The sequence below is a fragment of the Topomyia yanbarensis genome, chromosome 2 (assembly GCF_030247195.1).
Source record: "Topomyia yanbarensis strain Yona2022 chromosome 2, ASM3024719v1, whole genome shotgun sequence".
Classification (NCBI taxonomy): Eukaryota; Metazoa; Arthropoda; class Insecta; order Diptera; family Culicidae; genus Topomyia; species Topomyia yanbarensis.
Window position 1 is genome coordinate 389,491,011 of NC_080671.1, and position 15,905 is coordinate 389,506,915.

Below are 15,905 nucleotides of genomic sequence, written 5' to 3' on the forward strand. Positions count from 1 at the left end.
ATATGCATTTATTGCTCTAACAACTACCAGTACCAAACTCTTTACCAGGTGAAATCGAAAGCATCGGCTAAAACGGACGCCAAGGTGGAGTTCCGCTGCATCATGGAGCGGTTAGCGCGTGATTTGAAACTACACCGAATTTCACCACAGGAACTGATCAAAATCGTGCTCCCATCGAAGGCCATCAAGAACGAACGTATTCTGGAAACACTGATGTACCAGGCAAATAGTGGCATGTATCGCATTCAGGACAGCTACCTGGAAGCGTGCCAGCAACGACTCCAGAAGCAGGACTCTCGGTACAGTGAGTGGGGCGAAAGCTTCGACTGTGGATTATAGGAAGACGATCAGCTGTAGTGAAGCAGCTGTTCCTCCCTTTCACCGTGGCTTTCCTACGATAGTCCCACCATGTGTCACTTCATACCGGGCGGCCTCCTCCCTTTGCCAGGAGGTAATTGGAGAAAAGGTATCGTCTTTGGTACAAGTAGATCTTCGTGTCCGCTTTCGGAAGAACTTTGTTGTTATGTGTTGACGATGTGTTTAGCAGATTCTATAGAAAAAATGTTGTTCTTTTCCGTTGTATGTACGCATTTCGAAATCAAAAATCGATTAATTTTCGACGCCAAAACGTAGCCATTACCAGAGTGTGGCCAGCGGCCATTTTATTTACTAGAGAGCTAGATATGCCAGTGATGACTGTTGCGTTGTTTTCTTCATGCTATGTTTGTGAGTTTAGGTAAAATCTTTAAAAGAGACGTTTTTATCCGACGATAATTATGTTAAAGGAAGAGCATGAAAACTAAACTTCTGTTGACTATATATTAGTAGTTAACCATTATTAGAAAATATATACTCTAGATGACGGCGTATCGCATAGGCAGCATCTGATAAATTGTGCAAACTCTGTCTTTTGGCAGCTAAGTATCGTGCTAAATGTTACTGCTTTGCTATTGAGGAATCGATTCGTCGCATTCAATTCGACAGCCGTGTTGGTTCAACAATCGTTTCGTTGCTCTTATGTATTAGGTAAAATATTTAATGGAATGCAGCTTTTAATACAAATCATCATATCTTACGTATAACGAACTAATCACATTTAATGCTATCACAATGCTGTGCATTATCTGAAGGCCGAGTTGAGGAAAGTTGGCGGAACAAACAGCATTTCATGGCATACAAGTTTGTGAAATTGTGATGCAATCACTGATATCAATAGCAAAGTAGTAACAAACCCCTAGTCAAAGGTTAAAAATACATAAGGTTTCTTCCCATAGCACCGTGTAAATTAAAAGTTGGGTTGAACGCTGTAGCTTCGCAACTGCCATGGAGAATGTTTCAGTTATATGAAATTACCGACTTGTACCAAGTAATCACACGGGCCAATACATGACAACAGTGTAGGGTGACGACCATACGTCCTGGTTTCCCAGGACATGTCCTGGTTTTTAACTGAAGATCCTGGTGTCCTGGGATGTCGAGGAAAACGATTAGTTTGTCCTGTTTTTTTCAATAAGCCTAAAATTTTTGTTTTCGTTGGGTTTTATTTACTCTGGACCAGCTTGCAGTTACGGTCGACCCGACAAAAACTGCAATGCAAACTCACTCTCAAACAGAGTACGAGAAAAAAGCCTTAAATAGTTGGAACCTGGAACCCAACATTATCCCACAGACTAACAGACATAACACTCAAAGACAAAGCTTCGCCCGCTTTAACGGTCATTTTTAATATATTTGTAGTTGGGACTGTGGCCACATTTGAAATTATGGCGCCACTGACATTTGAACAAGCATATGAGGGATAGACCACTAGTGAAAAATTGTTCCCAAACCTGAGGGGTAACCCACCAGTAAATGAGTGTTTGGGACTGTGAATAAAAGGTGGAGCTAGTGTTCTGGAAAAATTGTCGGATCGATGTTTTTTGAGGGAATTCCCTCATAGTGTTATGTCTGTTAGTCTGTGATTATCCCTCCGGTGCTTCTCAAAAGGCACGTTTGAGACTTGGCTTCTTAACCACTTGCAATTATCTCATGCCAATGGCATTTATTCTTTTGCTAGAAATGCACAAACATGTTTCCAGTCCATAAAAAGGAAAATAAGCCAGACATCAATAGCTATCGTGGAATGACTTCTTGGAACACCGTCTCGAACTGGGTATGATGCGTCCATATAAAAGAGAATCTTCGTATGGATGATGAAAAACAAAACAAATTTTTATTGATTCCTGTATGAATTCATGATTTCACAAAAATGACGGGCGCTTGAAAAGTCCATAAATGTGCCAAATTTCATACCATCGAAAAACCCATGAAACCAACCCCCGGCTCAAGGCAGAGAAATATTTCGCCACTTCGTCTTCCGCTTCAGGGCATGCTGTACCTTATGGTTACGCAAAACCGCTGGATAACCGGAACCGGCTTGTGCTCTCACATTTCTCCAGGAGTGCCAGGATATAAGCGCTTGGCTGTATCCGGTCGACACACTGATGGTCTTCTTCGTTCCGGGGTAGGGTTGCCACCTCTGGAGAGGCTTTGACCCGGAGATTATCACTGATCTGGGGGGTGGTAGATTTTGAGTGGAACGAAACAAAAATTGGAATCATACCGATTGCTCGGCATTTTAGAGCACTTTGATCGCTTTCTATTACTACGTTAAAGTAAAACTGTAAATTTTTCACTTTTGAGAACGGTTTTATCGGTTTAATGAGGGGGAGTATTTCACTTCCCCGACTAAGTGCCAAGAATACAAAAGCACCAGCTACTCTCACTGTGGAGGATAAGTCAAACGAGCATTGCTCTACTCCACAACTAACTGGAAAAGGAGAGCAAAGGATGCAGAGCTGTGACATCGCACTATGTGGTGTCGGTTATTCGTTACCAACAAATTTTAATTTCGCAACAAAGGGGCAAAACTCACCTCCCCCTTTTATTTGTTTTTCATTTTCATTGGTTTGTGAAAGAAATTAGCAATATTTGGTGAACTCTTCGCTCTTCAAAAAAAAAATTGAACCTATGCTTCTTCCCACCAAACCCGGAGAAATTGATGTAAAACCCGGAGACCCGAAGATCGCTCTCGAAAACCGGAGTCTCCGCGTCAAACCCGGAGGGGTGGCAACCCTATTCCGGGGTGAAAACAGCGATGATCACAAACCATCGAACGTAGTTGCTTCACTACTTTCGCCATGGTTGCCGTGAAAGGATTCATAGAGCTGTCATTTTTTTTCTGTGCATAGCCTACTTGCATTCATTGACAATTCAACGATTGACCGTCACCGCAGATCGAGAGATAATTGTGATTGAATCATCTCAAGCACCCTTATTTACTTCTACGCCAGGAATAACCCAGGGAAGCTACGTGGAACTGTTCATGTTTCTGTTTACTTCAATGTCGAGTATTTAGCGCTGAATTCTTCGGCCCTTCGCAGACGATCTTCACTAATTGTGGTGTGTCAAAAATTCGAATGACATTATGGCAGACAGCTAAAATAACTGAGTTTTTATTCGCCTGATATGGTCACCAATTTTATTCGCTAGTTGAACTGACTGATAAATGGTTTAAACTCTGTAAAGGAGACGATAATGGTGTAAATGCATCTGTTTGCATATCTAATTCTGAGATGAAATTTTAGCATTCTGTGGTACAGTGATCCAATTAGCAGATGTCTAACTAAAAAGCGTTCCAGTTAAAAGTAACCAACCAGCAATTCACGACTGCAAGCATAACAACATAACAGCAAATCTTAGTTTTAACGTGTTAATTTAAAAATTGCACACGTTGATGTAAAGTGATTTGCTGTTGAGTTCGCACTACTTGACAAACATTGCAATGCGATGTGTCAATCTATTGAAATTGATCACATCAAAGCACTGCGAAATCAACAGAAAATCACTTCAATTTGGAATGCTTTACACATGGCTTCTAATGGATCATGCATTGAACTCCGCATGCTTTCCAAGCTGATATTTATGATTTATCATAATATAAAGTTTCCGGTGCATTCCGTGCCTTGAACACAAATAATAACATAATAAATTTGAGCTTAACAAATATTATGTGATACGCACACTTTCGTATACTCTAGAAATTACATACTCTCTGGATTTTCACATTCTTACACCGATTTTCAAGTGTTTGTTTTACGACAATAAGGTTCATGGACTTTTGATATTTGTAAACAAAGGTTGAACTATTCAAATTCAATAGATTTGAACAATGATGCGAATCCAACAGATAAGCATTTTAACTTATAGATAAAATCCATTAAATAGTTTTAAAAGCCGAATCACTTTGGTGCCATTTGTAAATCACCAGAATATCAAAGCTAAATCACTTCAATTGGTAGTGAGGCATGACAAACTAATTCATGTGAAAAATCTCTTGGATTAGACGTGGCAATTTTTTACCGTGTACTTTATTGAAAACGTTATTCGTCGCATCAAGAATGCTGCCCCGAAGATCACCGCCAGCAACAAGTAAATTCGCGCGTCCCAAATGTATCCAAAACAGTCCTTTTCAGGACAAACAAAGTCGGATGAAGATTTATTAGTGAAAGTTTTCCGTTAATGCTATTTCTCATGTTTCTAGCTTGAGCAGTGTAAACCTATTCAAATTGTGATAAATATTGTGGTTATCACTGGAAATTAGCAAAAATTGCGAAAAAACAAGATGGTGACAAGATTGCGAAACCGCCATTTTTAAGATTTAACCTTTTCAAATCCGCAAGGCTACAAAAATGTAATTTGAATTGATTTTTATGTGAAGTGTTCGAGCGACTATTGGTTATGAACCAAGCAAAAACAAAGGAATCGAGTTAGGAATCAAAAAGGCACACTAAACAATTAATTAAATGGGTACCAAAAAATAGTAACAAATAATTTCCGATTTTCTCTGAACAGGTAGTGAAGGGGTGAATAAATCCATGAACTGTCAATTCATGACCGTCCGATACCTGACCAACAGGGCCTATATATTGCTAGATGTTTATTCTAAACTGGGCGGATGGAGCTAACGGTATATTTTCAATTCTTTCGCTATTTTAAATTGATTCCGTCGCATGCTAATCTTCGGTAAAAAAAAGAGAAAAAATCTGATATTGCAAAAAAGCTGTGTAAATGGCCACCCTGTCATGCAGCTAAAACCGCAAAAAAATGGGAAAAATATTTTTTTACGTCGATTTCACGGACCATACATTGGAAGGGCAGCTTGCGGTATAGTAGCTCCGTTCACTTCCGATAGCGGCGAATTTCTCACAGAGCGACTTATGTAGCACTTGGCTTCTCAACGCCACCAAGGGTTGGGATACGTTTGCGGATGGCCTTCCTTGCTGACTGCTTGCGGACGTTCTGTTTGGTACGGGCCATGGCGCAAAAATTCCTGCTGTTCTGCTGGCTGGTACTACTTACAACGATGGCCACACGAATGATGACCAGAGATGCCAGATACTTTTTTCAAATGTCTGCAATAATAATTTTAAAAATCTGGGAAGAACAAAAAATGTAAGGGAAGCTAGTGTAACTAAGAGCCTTTATATTCAAAAATCTGTAAATATCGGCAACCAAACTAAAAAATCTGCAAATATCTGCGTCATCGAAAAAATCTGCAGCTAAAATTAAAAGTCTGCGAATTTGCAGACATGTCTGCAAATCTGGTATCTCTGACAAAAACCGACCGACACATTTTTAGTATAGTAGAGCGTATACGCACTACTATCGCTCTCTCGCTCGTTTTCGGGCCATGTGCCTTTTTATTCCTTTCTGCTACTAATACTAGCATAATCAAAACGAATATGCGTCTTCCCACCATCGATTGGGTGAGCAGTGTTGTCAAATGCATTTTCAGTTTTTCATCAATAACATTCAACAATATTTTCAAAGATCTATGCTGCAGATTCGGAAAAAAAGAAAAATAGTTGGCAATGGAAAAGAATTCCCAATTAGATTTTTTTTTATTGTGACTACGACTAACGGTTCAATATAGACACCCCATTTCAATATTTCGGAAGGAAAAGAAGGTCGAGTTTGGAAAGTTTGTAACATTCATTGTGCTTAACGAAATTACACAATGTTCGCACTCATGATTCAGAAATATGACCAGGGATCTTCTATTAGATTTGTAAGTATGTATAATTTACATGAATAAAGAAAAATTGATTTTCAGAAATCAATTATTATCTGTTATCTGTTATGAGTTGTTATGTATTCTACATCTCTCCGGTTATGTCGCAGACATTACCCACCCTTTTTTCTTTCAATAATTACTTCCGATACTAATCCAGCGCTTTCGAAGATTGGAAATTCAATAAATCACAAAATCGATTTCAAATTGGCGAAATTTGAAGACAACCTCATAACTTCTAATCAAACCATTTAACTGTTTAACCCTTACAAGTCTGATCATATTTTTGTTTCGAGTATAGACATTTTAACCTTAAGGTCATTCGCTTCTTCATTTAGGTTAGGAATTTTCCTATAACAAATCTCTTTGTTAATTCCGCTATGCCCGCTCGAGTCTGATCTTGTTTCGATGCGAGAATTAGGTTGGTATAAACACAGTTGATATCAAATATGCAGTAGTTTAGAATTTTCGCTATTCTAGTTACCTCATACACTAGATATTGAATTTTTAATTGTATTCTCAAATAAATTTTTGTCGAAAAAGTATTTGTTAAAATTTTAGTTTCTGTTAAAAATTCGGGCCCCTTCAAAGCTCCGGGCCCGGGGGGAAACACCTCGCCCCCCCCCTCTCTACGGCCCTGATTGAATGAATAAGTATTCGACTCCTAGTCGAATGTAGGATTACTGCTCCCTAATTCATCTTAGCTCCTCTATTCATCTCACCCATTTGAACACATTAGTTAGAGCAGTATCTGCTATCTCTATTCAACGCATTAGCTCAAATAGTATGATGAATAAGGGTACGTTGTACTCGACTTTTCGCTTCGTTCAATTACATTTTCCAGGCAAAAAATTTGCTGTGCTGCTTCTTAAGGAACAAAGCAAAAATGATGATACTTTTTTAAGTGCAGTCCAGTCACTCTAAGTTGAGTTAGCAATTGTAATTGATCGCTTGTTAGCACTCTACTTTGTAGCAGCCACCCTAATGGTACTGAACCAATATTCCTGTGGCTATTTTACTGACAACAATATGAGCCTGTTACCACATTTCGTGCTGCTTATCTTTGGTTCTGAATTTATTTCTGACCGCTCCTAAAATGGACAACATGCAAGCGCAATGACCATTCCCTATAATGCGGGTCCGAGACTCACCAGAATATCCTCCTCCCGGTGAACGTGCACCCAAAACTAAAATCTCTTGCAATAATTGCAAGCGACAATCACTTGCAAATAATGTTAGCGTCGCTTGCTATTTTGCAGTTTCATAAAACCACTTCATCTCTTGTTATACCTACATACGTTTCTACAACACGACTATCGAAGGATTACCACCACATTCACCTGCCTATGCTAGTTGTTATAGCAACGCAGGGTTAGTTTTTATTTACCGTCTGCTTTTTATTCATTCCTTACCAACACCATTAAACGCAATATTGAGACTCATTCATTAATACGCGACATTTTCGAATTGCGGATGTGCTGATTGTACCAGTTTTAACACTCTGTCCTCATGTGCAAAACAGAGCAGTGTTCATAGTCAGTACTACGATGCGCAAGAGCATGAGTTCAAATCCGGGTTTCGTTCGTTACTTTTCTCACTAATCGTGAAATCGTCCAAGTGACTTTAATCCACTCATAACTATCTGATGGCGTGGTTGGATGGACAAAGTATTGGTTATTTATCTGCCAGTGAATGGTCGTTTTTCAATGCCTGCCGTCCCTTTTTTGTTTAACGTGTAGTGGTCACCGTATAACGCTAATACATAGGAAAAATAAACTTTTTCCATTTTTCTTGCATTACATGCATTTTTGCACATTACCGGATCGCTTGCAATTTGACCTAGCAATCCTTGCATTGATGCAGGTAATTCTTGTTTTGGGTGTACGGTCCAAGATCACAAAAAGGTACACTGAAAATAATCGACACGATAAAACCATATGCAATTAAACATCACTCTCATGTGCGTTCTCATGTTAAAAAGTAAAAGAAATGATTTCCCTTTGAATTTCACATGAAAATCCATTAAAAGCATTTCATGTGGTGTTTCAAACTAAATTCAAACAAATTCCACGTGAATACGACATATTTATCCATTGAATGTTCATTGCCATACTATTGAGTCGTATAGTATGAACTTTCCACATGACTCTTGCATGAAAAACATGTAGTGCATTTCTACATGTAAAACAATTGATTTCACCGATTCTTCTGCCAATGAAGACTATAAGTAAAAGAAAGTGATATTCACGTGTAATTCATTTGGAAATTTTAGTCAATGGTATTTCTAATGATGTTGATGTGCTCTTCATACCATGTTCGCATGAATTTCATTTGAAAACCATATTTCCCACACTCGAATGGATATTGAAGTGGCAACCGTGTGCATTTCACGTGTTTGTGGATTGAAATAATTCAGTGGATTTCCACATGATGTTAACGTGTTAAGTTTTTTCAGTGTAGGTAACTCGATCGTCCCTAAAAGTTCTTGTCTCCGAGCTCGTTCCGGGAAGAGTTACACTAGCATCTACCAATGAAAAATGGCACATTTCCAATCTAATTGTTATTCGTTTTATTCTCTGCCGGTGATAAAAAGTGTTACATAGCTTCATTAAGGGGTTGCACTCGAAAAAAAAGGCATATTTTAGAAATTTTTCTTGACGCAATGAAGAGATGAATCGAGATCAATAAAAATGGGATTAAAAATACAAGCCCAAGTAACAATTGAAGTTTTATAGCACGTTATAAGTGCAATCTAAGTTTTATGAGTGGTTATAAAACTATCATAAAACCTAAATTATTACCATGTTGCACAAAAAAATTCAAGTGGTTTGATCACAAGATGGCGGCTGTGCAGCATTTTCCTACCCGTGAGTTATTTTAGAAAGGGCCCACAACCGAAAATCTATCTCCCGTAATTTTTGACCTAGGTCAAAAAACCAAAGTTTTTTGGATTGCATAGAATGACAGCAAGCGACGTACGTAGGATTTTTTCGATATTTTGATTTTTCGCACACTTTATAGTAGAAAACACTGAAAATGTGTTATAAAGCGCCACAAAATCTATATATATGAAAGTCAAAGTTTGTATGTATATGATTTATAGACTCCCAAACGGCTTAACCGATTACCGTAAACATTCGCACACAGTAGGTATTTGGTATGGGGCGTGTTTGTGTGCTATTAGTTGGAGATTATCTGCCTGCCAGATGGCGCTTTGGAACAAATTGTGTTTCCTCCTATTTCGCAGAGTGTCACAGCAACGCGCGATGGGTATTAGCTAGTCGCATATAAAAATACACAATGAAAAAATAAACTGCTACGTACGTCGCTGGAGGAAATAATTTTGAATATACTGTAACAATTTCAGAACGATCGAAAATCATTTGTTCGTGTTACATTTCCGGTCAGTTTAAAAAAAGTGGTTTCGAGGAAAACGTGGTTGAAGTATTCAGTGCGCTCAGGGTATCCATAAGAGGCGTTGCGGAAGAATTGATAATTCGAACATTTACATATTAGTGCTACCTTCCATAATTTGACATATGAAGACCCTAAAGCATGTTTCTGGCTAATAGAAAATTGCGATTTTTTTGAACTTCCACGGTGGTGTAACCCCTTTACTCTCCATCCACACAATATACGTAATCTTCAAGCATCAGACGACTAATTACTAAAAAATAACCCACGAATAATAATATATTATTTTTCAAGATCAATTTCCATCGCAGTTGCAAGCTATTGTCGTCTAATGTGCGGTTGTGTGAACCAACTCTAAAATAACTTAAAGGTTGATAGTAGATGTCAATAGGAGCATTTTATTCTGAGTCAGAACTGGAAAGAGTCGTCCATTTATACCGATCAATCTGTATTAAACAGATTTTAAGTCTAAATACAGATTTACAGCAAATTTTCAAATTGCCATAAAGATTTCACAAAAAAACCCAGAAAAATGTATTATCATACTTCCTTGCCTTCAAATACCCTGTGTAGATTTTGGTTTCCTCTATTGTGACTTGCAGGATTATCGCTCGATATGCAATTATAGGAAAGCTCAATCCAGATAGGCGCGTGGCAGCTTTTGAAAAGCACAAAGCTGGCAGAAAAATAAACATTGCAAGAGAAGATCCTCTACATTAATTTGCAATAGAGGCTGATTATCACTCCTATAGTTCGCTTATGTGCGACTGTCTCATTGTCTAGTGGCTCCACTGAAATCGGCTTGCGGGGTAACTGCAGCTATATTTGATGCGCCTTTCGGACGCCCGCAATGTGAGATTTTATTATAAGCGCGACAATATATCAAACCATCAAATCGACGAGAGCATTTCAAATGGACACATGGTCGGTGTTAAGTCAGACCGGACTAAGTGACAAAATATTGATTTCGAGAAAAACGAGTTTAAGGTTTGAATCATAGCATCCTTTACATTATAATTGAAAATTAATTTTTGTCATAATTCTTGATTATTGTTACATATTCCAAATCTGGCAAAAGTCAAATGTAGCTGACGAAATTTCCTATCCAGTGACATCATTATCTCATTTTTTTATGTTTTGCGACTTAGTCCGGTCTGACTTAGCACCGACCACATAAGCAACATCGTTCATTAATCGTTCATTTTTATTCGGGCATTCAAAATGACATTTACCATCAACCTTCTAAATATTTTCCCCTCTGTTACCATCAACCAGCACAGTTGGAACCTCAACAAGAGAGAGAGAAAAAAACTAAACTGTAAACTGTCATTTGAATTAACAAATGCTGAAAGTTTGGTCCTCTGCCCTCAGGCAGTTCAAATGTCTATCAGTCGCAACAAAAAAAAACAAAAACACAGAACAATGCAAATCGCGAAGGAACTGAATATTTTATATGTACATTTATCGACGAAGACATAATGCCGAATGGTTGACGGACGATACGGTTGATAAAACGAATGTAAGATCAGCAGAAGCGATTATGGGAAACGTTGAAATAAGATTAATCTTAAAAAATATGTATGTGGAAGGAGGTGTGACAGACACACAACCAACAATAAAGCAACCCGATACCGTACTGTCGATGTGTATAGTGTACATACGAGCCGGAATAACTGAAAGAGAAGATTAAAGTATATATGATAATTATTAGATGTTTATATATTGGAGAGAATACGTGGATGGATATATACATAACATATACATATTGAAAAAAACATTGATGGATGATGCATTTCTTGCGATTTGATTTATTGTAAAATTTGAAAGAAATTCCTTGCACTAGAACAATGTAGACAATATAGACGCAACTTCCCGCTTTTAAAAATTTATGAAATATGTTTTCCATTTTTTTTTTTGGTTACTTAAAAGTGTGCGTTTTGAAATTTCTTTCAGTTGTTTTTTCTTCTCAAAAAATGCACACACCTGAAGTTATGTTGTGGATTTTCTCAGTTTTGCAAAGCAAAATGGCGAATTCAAAGTGAAATTCAAAATGGCGGATTAAAAACGGCAGACTACAATGAGGGAAAAAAGCAGCGATTCGTCAGAAATGTAGATCTGTGGATTTGGAGGTCGCTAATTACTAATTAAAAAAAATTCTGCAGCATGAAGCATTCCATCGATCGTAGGTCGAGTAATTAATGAAATAGTGCCGCATTTTCCCTAAAGGGATCAAAACTGAAACAGGACGTGCGGATACGAAAAAACCTAACGTCAAATGACGCCAGGGAGAACTGTTAAATGTAGCCAGTCTATTCAAAATGCGTGTGTAAGGCAGAAAGTCTATGCGAAACGATGAAATGAGCAGAAGAAAAGAAAAACAAAACATCTATCCGAAGGTTCCGGTCAAAATAGGCTCTTTACTCTAAATAGAAAAAAAAACTCAGTTAAAGCAAATACAAATATGTACGGTCGTGATTCGCTGGTTGGGCCACAGCCTTGTCCAACTAACGAATTTGATTCGTTATTTGGACCGACTGACAAATATCAAAAACTCTCCAAAGGAGATGCTGGCAGTGTAAATGCATCTGTTCACATCTCTAAATATTGCCAGATTGATTTTGTCACGAGATTTTGACGTTCAGATGCTTTTTAGTTGGACAATGGTCCAACTAGCGGAGGTCCAACTAAAAAGTGTCCAACCAGCGAATCACGACTGTATTTGGTTTCAAAACTTTTGCATAACGCAAAGATAGGGTAACCAACCAATTTTGGACCCCTAGAGGAAGTGAAATTACGTGAACGTCAAAAAATATTTGCTTGCCTACACGGAAACAAAAAACTACCTAAAATTGAGTTCCTTTGACTCAATCTCGTGGTATCGTGGGGGAACTTAAAATTAGGTAAACCGTGTTGAAGGTAGTTTCCATTTAACCACGGCAAAAATTACAACTCATTGATAGGTTTTTTATACTCAAATTTAAGTTGAATTTACCTAATTTTGAGTTCACCCCAAACAACTCAAAAGTAACTTCCCCCACGGAAGATCTCGACTGAGTCGAACCTCTCGTTTTGTTTTTGACAACACTAATAAGTGCGAAAGCGACGCACAACTCAAAAGTAAGTTAAAAGAACTTTTCTGCAGGTTGTTTTATTTAACCGTGTATGTTTTTTAATGCAATACATGTACGAGTCTGATCCATAATTACTATTCTTGAAAGAAAACTGTCAATGGATGTTTTATCGAAAATGACATTTCTTCACAGCATGAATTTTTAACATTTCGGACCCTTCCACACTAATTTGGACAGTGTTCCAAGCATATTTTGGACACACTGAATGTGACTGAATATATTTTGGAAACAGTGAAGTTTTTTCTACTAAACTGACCTACTGACTCGTTCTCTTTGCAGTATATTTAATGCATGAAAGAAGAACATAAGCAAATCAGTGATTGCCAATCAAAAATGGTACATTAATCTTTATATGGAAGGCTGACTGCATGAAGTATTTTTTTAGTTCTATCATTTTGAAAAATAGAAAAACTTTCGGTACAATTGTGTTGCTGCAGACTTAACAAAGCAGCATTAAATGTTATGCAATAGAGTTAACAATAATATATTTCGTGTAACAATTCATCTGTAACAGTATTATGGAGTAACATCCTCAAGTGGATGATAAATCAAGGTTCTAAGTTCGTCAGGAATCTTCTTGTACTAAATGTTAATTTTTAATTCTTTTGTTTACGAGGTGGTTTCTTGTTATTCTTTCTAAGCTCAGTTTTTCTTTGTTTCTCTTCCTTTACTTTCCTTTTTTTCTTCCTTTACTTTCTTCGCCTTGTGGTATTCAACTGCTCGGCGCAATGTTAAAACAGCAGGACAACGTCGCTTGAATCGTGATGTTCGTGTGAGTGTTTCAGGCGATTCTGCGAATTCAGCAAGCATACTCTTATTATCATTATTTAGCTGTGATATGTCTCTTAGATTTGTCAACATATAGCTCGTCGAATTTAACAAATTCGAACTACAAATGTTCTTCAATATGGATTTTAGAAGTCTCCTCTTTAGTCATATTATGGTCTTCAATGAAATGTTCCTCAATCGTTTGATTTTTGACATCCATTGGTTTGAACATTTTTAAATAATTTGACCAAAAAGAGCAGGCGACCTGCCGTTACGAAATTTTTCACTTTTTGATTATTCTAACTCGATAAACAAATAGCTGTCAAGAAAGAAAATAAATAAATAAATAAATAAAATATTGTGGACACCATTTATTTAGGATTTTTTGGATAAAACATTACGAAGAAACCTTTTCAAACACGTAACACACATAATACCAAATCAGACAAACTAATTAAATCGATAAAAAATATTATAATTGTACATTTGAATCCATTTTGAAAATGTATCATTTCCACCGGTTCCTCTTGGCTATCTTTGAAACATGAAACGTTTTCGGTGATATTTTTGAAAACTGTGAATTCTGTTTAATTTTAAACAATTAGAGTGAACTAAAGATATTGAAACTTAATAGACAACCCAAGGAATGCAATTGCTGCATCAAACCAAACAAATTCAGAGAAACTTGGCGGTGTAGGAGGCAAATACATTAACAGGGTCCAAAATATGTAGAGGTCCAAATTAGGTTGGTTACCCTATATTAGCGCATTCCCCCAAAATTCCACGCGGCATTTCCTAATTGAAAGGAACGGTCGCGCTTCATGAAACACCGCGCTTAGCCCATCTGTCATAATATCGGGATTTTGCATTACGAAGGGCTGAATGATAACACATGTTGTTCCAAAAAACAGCCCTGCGTTATGCAACATTATGTGCAGGTTGATTATCCCAGGTGCAAGTGGTGCCAAATTCACTACGTTCAGTATAATTCAAAACTACTTTTTAGATTACAGAATTGATGAAATTGGTTTAATGAGTTAAACTAATAAATCAAATTCTATTTAAAAAACTGTCCTTGCGTTTAAATCAAAATGGGAGGTTTTTACTACCGCTTACTTAATTTCAAGTGCAAATAGCAAATGCAAGTGCTAGTTACACCAAAAACTTACTGGCAACCTTACAGCGGCATTTGGGAAGCAGTCGGTGCGGCGTGTACGTTTCAGTGAATGTCTCACTTTACTGCGCAAGGAACGGTGTTACTGAAGTTGCCCACTTCTGTCTACAAGCACCGTTATTTGCATATGCATTCCACGTCAACACAATGTAAATAATGGGTAAAAATCATTGAATTTCGTATTGTAAACTAGCAAAATGCATATTTATCTGATTTGAAGCGATGAGAAATTGCATTAATGCAATAAATTTTTACGAAAAAAAAAAATGATTTGCAATAGATGGCTCAAAAAATGTGCGGTCGCCAGCTACTGTCTGTGACCCATTTGTTCACAGCACTCTACTGGAATTATGTCATTTTCACGTAGGAAAATAAATTTAAATTATTTGGATGCGATATCAAAGAAAAAAACTTGGGAGGAGAAATGGTACAGACACGGAACCTAAGAGCTTGTTATCGATCGTAAAACATGGTTACGGGTCCATCACGGCTTACATATACTAGGCTAGCTCGTTAGAGTGTAAACATTTGACGAGTGCGCGTCATAGAAATCGTCGGCGAAAACAATTACATGGAAGTCATATATTGTTTGCTGCTAACGAATGATCGGCACCTGGTAAATCACAAGGAAGCTATGCGGATGTCCAAAACCTTTGCTATGATCAGAAAATTACGGTGGGATATGTTTTCTATGGCATGCATCCAAATTCCCGATTCTAGTGTAACTATGGCGTAATTTACGTCAAAAATCCATTGCACACTATTTTTTCCACCGTAAGAGCTCAAATATTGTCAATTAAGGTTGCACAGAGAATGCGCAAAATTCGCAAACGAAAAAAGCAGTTTTTTTTCCACACCGTATGTCAGATCTTCATAAAAATCAATCAGCGTATGTAGAATGTTGTTACAGTACTGCTGATTGATTTTTATGAAGGTCTGACATACGGTGTGGAAAAAAACTGCTTTTTTCGTTTGCGAATTTTGCGCATTCTCTGTGCAACCTTAATAACTTTCGAGAAATCCGTTTGTTTATCTCAACGATTTCTCTGACGTCACCGAAAACTGTCAATTCGCGGAATAGCAAGCCTCCTTTCTGTGAGCCGTGCGGGTCCATGATAGTCTGGGACTGTATGTCGGCGGCAGGAGTGGCAAAATTGGTGTTCATTGAGGGCATCATGGATTGATTCATGTTCAGAAATTTTGCTTTGAACGTGATTGAGTCTTATAATAGTAGACAGCAAACGTTATCGCTCTGTTACAGTTAGCTGATCCAAACCCTATCGATCTTCTATTTCTTCAAATCTAC

At 37.6% G+C, this 15,905-nt stretch overlaps 1 protein-coding gene across 1 annotated transcript in view; it reads left to right on the forward strand.

The window, feature by feature from the left end:
• LOC131684765 (uncharacterized) overlaps positions 1 to 11,318 on the forward strand; it is a 713,337-nt gene extending 702,019 nt beyond the window's left edge. Inside the window, exon 26 of the mRNA XM_058967900.1 lies at positions 49 to 11,318. Coding sequence (XP_058823883.1) covers positions 49 to 339 — 291 coding nt within the window. The 3' untranslated portion in view covers positions 340 to 11,318. The remainder of the gene's footprint in view (positions 1 to 48) is intronic.
• The last annotated feature ends 4,587 nt before the right edge of the window (positions 11,319 to 15,905 follow it).